Source organism: Chanos chanos, chromosome 3, assembly GCF_902362185.1.
Source record: "Chanos chanos chromosome 3, fChaCha1.1, whole genome shotgun sequence".
Taxonomy (NCBI): Eukaryota; Metazoa; Chordata; class Actinopteri; order Gonorynchiformes; family Chanidae; genus Chanos; species Chanos chanos.
Window position 1 is genome coordinate 56,595,826 of NC_044497.1, and position 11,551 is coordinate 56,607,376.

An 11,551-nucleotide genomic window follows, 5' to 3' on the forward strand; every position below is an offset into this window, starting at 1 on the left:
AGAGAGAGAGAGTGAGAGTGAGGGAGAGAGAGAAAGAGGGAGAGAGAAAATGAGAGAGAGAGAGAGAGAGAGAGAGAGCCCGAGCTCGTCACAGTTGAATTGTTTTATTCAGTAGGTGTTTTGATTTGTTTCTCTGTGTGCTTTTATCAGCTTCACCCCCTGTCACACACGAACAGTCATCCTCTTACCTGATCTCCTTTCCTCTGAGCTGATCTCCTCTCCTCTTACCTGATCTCCTTTCCTCTGAGCTGATCTCCTCTCCTCTGGCCTGATCTCCTCTCCTCTGAGCTGATCTTCTCTCCTCTGTCCTGATCTCCTCTCCTCTGAGCTGATCTTCTCTCCTCTGAGCTGATCTTCTCTCCTCTGAGCTGATCTTCTCTCCTCTGGCCTGATCTCCTCTCCTCTGAGCTGATCCTCTCATTCCAGCTGATTTGACTGTCAGCCATCACACAAATATTTATGTCTAAATACAATGTTGAGTAGGTATTTGTTGTCAAAAAATATGTTTTAGTTGGTATTTGCAGAAAATGTGGTGTATGATAAAATGCAGTGTTCTTATCTTAAACATTGGAGTGAGCCAGTGAAGTCTAAGGCCTCGCTTGGACTCTGCTCCTTAGTACCGTCCTGAGGATCAGTTCTGAAAAGTGTTGATTTGGTACTCTGGACTTTAGCATTGTCATTGATAGCCAGGTAACATGTGAGAATTAACTTTCCAAAACCAGTCAGAATGAAATCCATGACCTTAGATTTTGTGTAGGAAGGGCACTGTCCCAAAATAGCTCCAAACCATGATCTTCAGCCATTCTATAGCCTTAACAGTGTACAGTGCCCCTCGAAGTCATGTGGTCTACCAAACTCCGCCCAGTCCTATGGTAGACCAAATTCTGTCCAGTCCTATGGTAGACCAAATTCTGTCCAGTCCTATGGTGGACCAAAGTCTGTCCGGTCCTATGGTAGACCAAATTCTGTTCAGTCATATGGTAGACCAAAGTCTGCCTGTCATATGGTAGACCAAATTCTGTCCAGTCCTATGGCAGACCAAATTCTGTCCAGTCCTATGGTAGACCAAAGTCTGCCTGTCACTGCCTGGTCACTATTTTAAACGCTCATCTTTTAAAATGGTTCCTCCACCACGAGTGGGCTCGACATGAGCTCTAAGTTGTGTCTTCTGATTGTAGAATTAACCATGCAGGTGATGGATGTTACTGAGATTTACTTAAGATGTGTACACACTAGGAAATCTCTGCATTACTGCACATTAGACAGCTTGATTGCACGACAGCTCGACTGTAGAGTGTTAGCCATTATGGCATTTTGCCGTATGGTGCAGTGGGAATGTCTGATTTAGCCGTGCACTTGACCCCCGCATGCAATGGGATGACCTTTTTGTAGCATGTGATATCAGCAGGTACCTCAGGAATCACACGTGTCTATAGGAACCTGTGCCAAAGACTCTTCATTAGCCACTCAGGCTAAGAGCCTCTGTGAAATTAATAACTTTATATGGAAATGTATTCATTCATTTCTGCCTTTATCTGAGTAATTGCATTTTGAGTGGACAGTACTAATGCCTTTTATCTTTCTCCTCTTCTCCCGGGAGCAACTCTTTTGTCTCCTACAGCCATCAGAAAAGTAAAATCCTAAAAACGCTTAAAGTGACCCCTCGCTGCACTGTTTATGACACATCTTTGTCACTAATCAAAAAAGCTAAAATACAAACAAGCACACAAACAAACCGACAGACAGACAAACAAACCGACAGACAGACAGACAGGCAGGCAGAGAGACAGACAGACAACACAGTTGTGTTCATATGCCAAAATCAATCATTTAATTTTAATTTCACTGTCATGTCTTACTAAATTTACCAATCAAATGTTGTGCATGTACTTGACAAACTCTACTACAGTTCTCCATTAGTGTTTACAGTGCAGCATACTCATGTCACAGAGTTTCAGACTCAGAAACACAGGTTAACGCGTCTGTGCATTGGCTTCCCCAGGCATGAGGGCGCCATTATGTCAGACCGCATAAAAAAACAAACAAACCAAAAAAAAAAAAAAACAGTTTCTCAGGTATCAAAGACAAAAAAGGGAAAAAAAGAAAGTTTCTCAGGTATCAAAGACAAAAAAAGAGACTCTCTAATCATGTCCTTCTGTTCCCAGCCCTCTGCACTCTTTTTTTTGTGTCTTTTTGACGTGTTCATTTGTGATGGACCATTATGTATCATCTGCAGATGTTTTTAACGATCTCAGCGTGTTGAATATCCTTCTTTTTTTTTTTTCAAGCAGTGACCAAAAAAAAGAAAAAAAAACAACCCCTTTGCTTTTTCTTTAAAAGGGAACACTTGGGGGACACGCAAGAGAAGAGAGGACACAAGAGAAGAGAGGACACGGGAGAAGAGAGGACACAGGAGAAGAGAGGACACGGGAGAAGAGAGGACACGGGAGAAGAGAGGACACAAGAGAAGAGAGGACACAAGAGAAGAGAGGACACAGGAGAAGAGAGGACACGGGAGAAGAGAGGACACAAGAGAAGAGAGGACACAGGAGAAGAGAGGACACAGGAGAAGAGAGGACACAAGGACATTTCTGAGTGGCAATGAATCCGTTTTCATTTTCTTTTTTTCTTCTCTCTCTCTCCTTTAATCCTTTTACCTCTTCCTCTTTTTTCCTCTGATTTTTGGCTATTTTCCCGAGAACACTGGTGGTCCAGCGTGCGTCTCTTACGTAAGACAAACACAATCAGACATAATGAAGACGTGATTCTGTGCAGACAGGCACAGAGTGAAGGCAGACGGCCAGGACCCTGGGCAGGGGGGTAATCAGCGCCTGCCTGTATGCGGGCACTCAAGGCTGGTTCTGCCCGGCGGCCTGGAGCGAAGGAAAGAGCACGACCGCTTTCCGCCAGCCCTTCCCTTCTCCGCAGCCCTCGCTCCACTCCTCCTGACGTTCCCATGAATAGAGCATTCCCGACTCAACAGCAGGGGCCCCCCCGGTTAGCGTCTCCCGTTTTCTAAAGCGACAGGTCTGTACGTCTGTCGTCCGGTCGCTGGGAGTGAACTGCAGGAGCGTGAGGGCCGAGGGTCTTACCTCGGGCGCTGATAGAGCTAGACGAGGGTATTTTTAGATCTCTTCAGCTTCATCGCTCATTTTCGTCAAACGACGGCATTGTGAGAGTGAGCTCTGCGTGGAGAAAAGAGCTTCAGTCGTCTGGGAAGGGACAGTAAGGAGAGTCGGCTGAACCACTGAGAGACTGGATGTCCTCTCTCCAGGCCGTGTTAAGTGAACCACTGAGAGACTGGATGTCCTCTCTCCAGGCCGTGTTAAGTGAACCACTGAGAGACTGGACGTCCTCTCTCCAGGCTGTGTTAAGTGAACCACTGAGAGACTGGATGTCCTCTCTCCAGGCTGTGTTAAGTGAACCACTGAGAGACTGGATGTCCTCTCTCCAGGCCGTGTTAAGTGAACCACTGAGAGACTGGATGTCCTCTCTCCAGGCCGTGTTAAGTGAACCACCCTGTTAAGTGGCGAAACCACATGTGAAACCGCCCGTGATCAGTGGCTTTTTTTTCTGACCTGTAGCGCTTTAAATGTCAACAGGAGATGAAGAGAGGACTCAAACATCTATAAGTGTGAGAGGCTGAGAAGAAAAAGCTGATAGCTCAAAGCATACTGACAAAAAAAAGAAAGACAGAAAGAAAGAAAGCTTTTCGTCCTGATCTTGTTACTCCAGTCCACGACACAAAAGGCATACAATATTAACTTTCTGTTGTTGTTGTTGTTATTTTTGATGAAAACTTTCATCTCAAATGGAATGATGTCATGGTTGATTCTTTTGGTGAACCACTGGACTTGATTCACTTCAAAGCAAAGCCTCAAAACGGTCACAAACTGACGTTAAAGGCATGTATAGGTCTGGAGCCGCTAGCCAGCACTCGTACGCACTGATGAATGAGAGCAAATTTCTGTTTATTTTAAAGAGAGATTTTGTTATCTGTTTATGTCTTCCATATTTCCAATGTCGTTTTAAAGAGTGCCAGAATGCAGTCGGGTCTGATGTTGTTCCAGAAATGGGATCTTCTCAATTAAAATGTTGCCCTGGGATTTTAAGGCTAGAGGAATTAGTAGTGCTGTTTTTCATTTTTCATATAGTTTGACTCCCACTGTAACTTTTCAGACTCTTCAAACATCATCAGCGGCTCATGACTTATATTTTCTTTAAAAAAAAAAATAAAGAAGAAGAGAAATGCAGATTGTATCTGACTACAGTATTCTTCTGTACTGTAAAATATACATGCTAATACACACATATCAGCAAAATAAGAAAATGCTATCAGCACAGGAACACACACACACACGCACACACAAATAAATAAATATGTGTGTGTATATATATATATATACACACACACGCGCGTGTATATACATACATACATACATACATACATAAATATATGTGTGTCTGTGTGTATACACACACACACACACACACCTTGTACTGCATTCAAAATATTGTGTGTTGTGTGTTCTGAGTTCAGTAATTCTGGTGAAGAGTCATAAAGGTTGGTACTGTATTGTGTGTGTTGTGTGTGTCTGTGTGTCACCAGTATAGAGGCCTCTGCTTCTCTGCTTAGTGACACCAGATCAGTGTTTGTTTGTGTGCTGGGTGTCACCGTTTCCTCCTTAATCACCTCTCCTCTGATCACTCTTCCCCTGCACTCACTCCTACACGACTCGTTAAGGGCCCTGGCCCTCTCTCGTTAAGAGCCCTGGCCCTCTCTAGACTCCTGCTTCATTACGCTTAAATCATTACCAGTTCTGACATCTGAAAAATCCACTTAAAATTGTTTACCACTGTCTGTCAGATAAATTGTATTTAATTAGATATCAAGGTAAAACTTTGCTAAAAAAAAAAAAAAAGAAGAAGAAGAAAAAGAAAAGAAAAGTTTCACTGTGAATGGATAAAAAAAGTTTCTTTCTTTTCTGGTTTCTGACATGTTTGTCTGAGTCTACTGTCAAATATCCTGATGTTCCTTTGTCAGGATACCGGGGCACTGTGATCCCTTATCAAGCTTCTCTCGTCTTTTTACTCAGTAATAGCACTATTAGAGCACCGCTCGGGAGAGAAAGACACATTCCTGTTTACACATTAATTAAGCTCTGCATGAGGAAAGATTTGAGATCAGAGAGCTTACTGTGTAGGGGTTTTTTCCCCTTATGACACTGGCTGAAATAATACACCAATGCAATCCACAACATTTTATTTCATTTTCATGGTAACATTTTGATGTTATTACATGTCAATGCAGTACAGATTGTTCAGAAAAAAGGGGAAAAAAAAGCAGAAGCGGTTAAAAGAAACGTACATTCAGGTTCTGTTACAAAGATCACCTCCAAGAAAACACAGCAAAACGCGCCAGTTAACATCTGCTTTGATCAGTTTTCTCAGACAAAGCAGAGCTAAAAAAATACTTTGGTATTCTTTTCTCCAACTACAGCTCAATTAAAACAAAACAAAACAAAACAAAAACGCAAACCAGCGGACTCTGAGCATAACCCTGGTGCATGCGTCTGATTGGTCAAACCTTGCATGTTACCTGTGCGTGAGCACTGTGTCATTGCTTCATTGGGCTATGCCTGATTTACTTCTGGACCTTGTGGCTTCAGGTCTGTCTCCTGTATCCGCTCTTCCCATCAGTCAGAGAGTGTCACTGACTCCGTGTCCTCAGAGGCATGAGTGATGTCCCCTTCTGTGCGCCCGCTGCATCAGGCCTTCCCCTCCGACACCCTCAGAGGATTAAGGGCGCGGATGTCGTCCTCGGCCGGGTACGCCCATGGTCTGGACACGGGTACGCCGACATGTAATGTAATGCTTTTCATAAACATTCATATTGCTTCATTTGTGTACATGACTGTCTCCTTTTTTCCTGTTTAAAGCTTTGTGCTTTGCAAATAGGGTTAGTAAAAAAAAAAAACCCAGCCTGAATCAGGTTTGGTAGAGTTTAGGTCAGGATCAGTAGAGTTTAAGTGTGTGATGTGAAAATGTGCGTGTACGCTTCGATCCAAAGCTCTGCCGTGTTCCTGCAGGGCTGCACAGCTCTTTGCCAACTTAGATTTTTGTTGTCATTGAACACAAACCTTCAGTACAAACGATTTTAATGCAGATGTGTCTTACTCAAAGAATTTTTGAAAAATCATTTTTGACACACTCAGTATAACGTTACATAACAAGGGCAAAGAGCTTTCCTTCTCCCCATGAAGTTACGCTGGTGCTTGTGTTGCAAACAGTCTGACTTTGACCTGTTTTACACGATTAAGAGAGAGATACCCTGTTTTTCCTCTGGCGAGCTTCAGCAAACTAAACGCGTGTGGTTAGTGTGAGCCGTATCGCTTGAACGTCTGCCGAGCTACATCACGCTCGCTATCAAGTCATCGCTGCACCTGTTGCCACGGTCTCCAATTATTACTTCCTCTGAATCAGCTGTGTGAGTCTGGAGGAGCCTGGCAGGTCTGCAATCCGGCAGGTCGCCATCTGGTCCTCCCCACAAAACCAAAAACATGAAACATCTCTGTGTCAATTCAGCCTCTTCAGAATTTAGTGGGTGACTTTGTCTGCGGTTTGGCCATGATTACATAGAGACTTGTGGCGACAGCGTAAAGCAGAGCGTTTTTAGGGTCTGGAGTAAACAAAAACAAAATGCAAACAAACAAACACAACACATATTAATGCAATTAAAAAAAAATCTAAAAACAAACAGACTAACAGTAACGGAGAAAGGAGAGGAGGAATGATCCGAGAGATACTGAGCGTTTTCCGTCTGTTCTCTGCTGAAACAGAAAAAGATTTCAGTGATGCACCCACACAAACGGAATTAATTTCAGCTGTTCTTCTCTTATCACTCTATCTGTGGCTTCTTTTGATGTCCCACAGAGAAAGGATGTACAGAGGTCTTCTGTAGAATGTGGCAGACAGATATGAACAAACCTTTTGAACTCTGACCTTTCCACCCTTTTGAAGAGATAGTGCCTCTGCAATCCACTCATACATATGACGAAACACACACAGCCGTCGCCTTCTCATTCTTAAGAGTCAAGAACAAATCCACAAAACCAGCAAAGCAGAACTGATCAGCTGGATTTACTGTTTTAAACGGGGATGCTCTGTAACCCAGTGGATATCTAATACATGACAAGACGACAGCTTCCAGTTCCTCTTCCGCTACGTCAGGTCAAATGTTCTAGAGGAAACCTTGGTCTTTCAGTACATCGTGAACCGAAACTGCTCTGTTATCACCACGACGACCACATGCTCCACCCACATACAGATACCCTGCCGTGAGAATTGGCAGAGTGCGGTTTTCTCAGCTTGGCACCGCAGCATCAGCGGACCCACTCCCGTGATCGATTTATCGTGTCATCGATGAAAAAAAGGGACTTCATTCAGTTACAGCCTTGCCACGGTTATCTCAAAAAAAAAAAAAAACCCAACAAAACAATCAGTCAAGCTTGAAATCAGTTTTATCCTTCAGATAAGAAAATCCCCACCATGTGCTTGTCATGTTCTGAACGTAGGCAGTTCCTGCAGCAGGGTGAGCTTGCGTGCTGGCTTTTAATCCCTCTCTCCGGTATAACTGTGCGTCAGCTCCGAGCTGGAGAAGGTCTGTGGGGTTTGCTGGGGTAACTCTATCTCTGTGCAGCTGCTCCGAGGACAGACCTGCTCTCTCTCCACATCCTGCGCCGTCTTAGAGCCTTTGTGTTTTCCACTGACTGTGGCCCGGCCCAGAAAGCACGGGCATTGCGTGCGGAGATGTTTGTAAAGAGAGTTCAAACTCAGCGTCCGCGTTTGTGAGCAGGTCAGCAGGTTCTTGAAGGCTGTGCGGTACTCCGAGCTGTGGCAGTAGATGATGGGGTTGAGTCCGGAGTTCAGGTACCCCAGCCAGTTGAGCAGAAGGGAAACCTTCACCTGGACGTCACCTGAGAACTGCACGATGTTGATCACAAAGAAAGGCAGCCAGCACAGGGTGAAGGTCCCCATGATGATGCCCAGGGTCTTGAGAGCCCGGTGCTCTCTGATCATGTGCCCGACAGACCTGCGGCTCTGCACCCTCCTGGCTTCTCCCCCGCCGGGGCTTTCAAAGTCCTGTCTGTCCTGCTGCTGCGCGGTGTTGTTCGTCGCGCTGTCGCCATGGAAACGCAGCCGGTCTTTTCCGATGAGTTTCATCTGTCGCCTAGCTATGACGAACACTTTTCCGTACACGAAGATCATGATCAGCAGCGGCACGTAGAAAGACACCACGGAGGAGGTGATGGCGTAGACCTCGTTGGTGATGAAGTAACAGCACGTGTCGTTTTCGTAGCACTGGTCGGAATCGTTGTTGTTCCTCTGGCGTGAGATTTTGGTCATGATGGGCACAAAGGAGATGAGCCCAGATACAAACCAAACCATGAAGACAATGACCCAAGCCCTGCGTTTGCTGAGTAGAGCCTCATGCCTGAGGGGCCGCGTCACGGCTATGTAGCGATCCACGGCGATGGTGCACAGCGTCTCGATGCTGGCCGTGACACACATGACATCCACGGAGGTCCAGAGGTCACAGAGCTTGTTGCCAAAGACCCACTGCCCTGACAGCACCAAAGGGGAACCCATAGGCAGAACCACAAAGCCCACAAGAAGGTCAGCACAGGCCAGAGAGGTGATGAAGATGTTGGTGGTGGTCTGGAGGTGAGGCGTGCGGCTGATGGCAATGATGACCAGAAGGTTGCCGGTCACGGTGATGAAGATGACCAGCGCCAGGGGGAAGATAAGCCACGGCGAACCTCTATAGGAAAACAGTTCGTTTCCGTCCACGCTCATCCTTTGCGTCGGAAATCTCTACGAGAAACAAGAGAGGGAGATCTAAACCACTCTGTATCACACAACAACCCAAAAGAGAGGCCCTACCACCCATTTGCTCCGTCACTTACACGGCTCAGTCAAAACTGCAGGAAAGGAAAGCTCCAGGGGTGACTTTAAAAAGAGTCACTCGTGTTGTCTTCTCCTCACACAGGTCATCTGTGTGTGGTGAAACTCCAAAGCAGAGCTGAATTCCTTAACATTTCATCTACCTCAGTTAAAGTGACGCGTCAACAGCCTTGCCGATTTCATGGTTGCATGCTAACAAACAGCAAAAAAAAAAAAAAGAAAGAAAGAAAGAAAGAAAGAAAGAAAGAAAAAAACCCTGGCCTCATGGCCAAGCGCTCCGTGACTCAAAAGCATTTTTAAAAAAAGAAAAAAAAGATTTGTTTGAAACTTCAAATCCTCTGAAGTGAGAACAGAACCCGGTTTAGGCAGTTTGTGTGCGTATTCCTCTCTCTTTCTTTCTCTCTTTCTTTCGCTCTCTTTCTCTCTCAGTTCTCTCTTCTCAAAGGGGCTGACAGGTCTAGAAGAGGCTGGACTGCCTTTTGTAGCCCTGGGTTGGAGGAGGGGACTAGGAATGCAGGAGTCTACTCACCACAGTTCTCTAAGGTGAAGCAGACTCACTTGTACATCTAAACGAACTTTGCGCAAAAAAAACCCCCCAAAAAAAAGTTTCATGAAAATGGTTTATCCCATTTGAGGAAGCCAAAGCGAGAACTGACTTTTGATTTTAAAAAAAACAACAACAAAAAAAGCTGCTCCATGATAATAAATCAATCGATCAATATATAGACAGATAAATAAATCAATAAAAAGAGTCAACTATTAATGATTTACAACAATGGAACAAATGTATTAATTTTGGCAAATGCTCTGATAGACATCCTGTTTCATTTTGGATGTCATTAAAACTGGATGGTAACACAAACAACATGCTTCAGTAGTGCTTGAAATATAACAGGAATGACGCATACAGAGTTTAAACATTACGATGTTCACGGTAAAGTAAGACTAATGTTATTTAGACTAATGCTACAGCACAGCAAACTCACCACAAGAAGCTTCTTATTGTCGCTCTCATGCTTCAGCCAATTGTTGCTGCTGTTGTTGTCTTTAAAAAATGCACAAAAGTATAGTGTTGAGATGTCGTAATGGACAAAGAAGCATAACTCATCAGAACACTGCATGCGTGTGTGTGTGTGTGTGTGTGTGTTTCTGTGAGTGTGAAGCTGTTTATTTGAGAAAGCCCCAGCGCGACAACACTTTTCACAGGGTTCCGAATGCGTTCACAGTGAAGTGTTTGCTTTGTGCAATGGACAAGCGTGTGGTTTTTTTTTTTTCAGTAGGCAATGTTCACATTTCTCTAAAGATCACTTCCTGTGGTTTTTGACGAACACAGATCGGGGCTGTTTCACAGCAGTCTGGCACCGCAGAGGCAGAAGGTACACGATCAGGTCACTGAACAAAATAACAGTTGAAATTAAAATGTATAGTAGTCTTCACCCAAAATAACCCATATCAAACTATGGCATATGAACTTTTTTTCTTTTCTTCCTTTCTTTTTATTGTCTTTCTTTCTTTTCTTTTTCTTTTCTTTTTCTTTTTTTTTTTTTTGAAGAAAACCAGTAAAAAAGACGCATGAGTCGTGAGTGTGAAACAAATATATCAACGTGAAGTCAATACATACAAAAAAACCTGGATGAATTGTTTGAACTGTTTAACTTTCTGTTTGAATGAAAACTAAATGAGTGAAGGTGAAGGAATGACGTGCCTTTGAGGGGTTCACATACACTGTAACTGTGGCTGAGATGCTACTCATTTTTGAATGACACATAGCAGTGATCATGTCCAGTTCTCCCTCTGTTGTGTGTCACTCAGTTGATGCATGTGTTGTCTGAACTGATCGATCAGTTCACTGCCTGTGTCTCAAACATGACCCCCCCCCATCTGTCCGAGCCTGTGCAGACACGAGTGGCTGACCCAGGCTCTGTGTGAGATAGCATCTGTCAATCCCTGACTGAGGTAAATGCCTTCACTCGTCCACTGGAAACAACAGAAGACTTGGGGCTGGTTTTGCTGGAAATAGACTAACCCTAACCGTGGACTAAATACGCTTTTTTAATGGACAACAGCCATTAACAGCGAAATTTAACACACATCAACGCTTCTTTGACCTGAAATCTTTCGTGAGAGGATTTTTGAGATGAACATTAAACTTCCTCCTGGGCTAATGAGGGATTTTAATGGAGAAAAGCCATTAACTGTGAGATTTAGTGTACAGCAACACTTAATCTTCATCTGGAAAACCGTCCTCAAAGTTTTGAGGTCCAAATATGCATTCATGAAATGACTGTTGTATCCCACGGTATCTATATCCAGAATAAAGTGCTTAGAGTATTTTGACTTCCTGTGTGGAATGCAGTCCCATGTTACACCGCGGGTTCTTGATGAGACGTTACGGGTCATTGAGAGAATTGGCCAATTCTCCTAAATTGCCTCATGTTGTTTGCTAAGTATTATCCTCAAATGACACTCTTGCGCGAACATTGAATTCGCTTCGCTCGAAACATCATTTAAATGAACTCATCTGATGCACACTGGACATCCTGTGTTTTGTTACGCGCTTCGCTGCCAGCGAGGCGTTTGTGTGTTC

The 11,551-nt window shown here is 44.2% G+C and overlaps 1 protein-coding gene across 1 annotated transcript; it reads right to left on the reverse strand.

Annotated features, from left to right (window-relative positions):
* Nucleotides 1–7,611: 7,611 nt before the first annotated feature.
* On the reverse strand, nucleotides 7,612–8,856 carry adrb3b (adrenoceptor beta 3b). The gene has a single exon (XM_030768110.1). It carries the CDS (start codon nucleotides 8,854–8,856, stop codon nucleotides 7,612–7,614), a length of 1,245 nt encoding a protein of 414 aa, XP_030623970.1.
* Between the last annotated feature and the right edge of the window lie 2,695 nt (nucleotides 8,857–11,551).

What these genes read in the sequence shown, in the direction of transcription:
- adrb3b (XM_030768110.1), bottom strand. Translation starts at nt 8,856, where the DNA reads ATGAGCGTGGACGGAAACGAACTGTTTTCCTATAGAGGTTCGCCGTGG.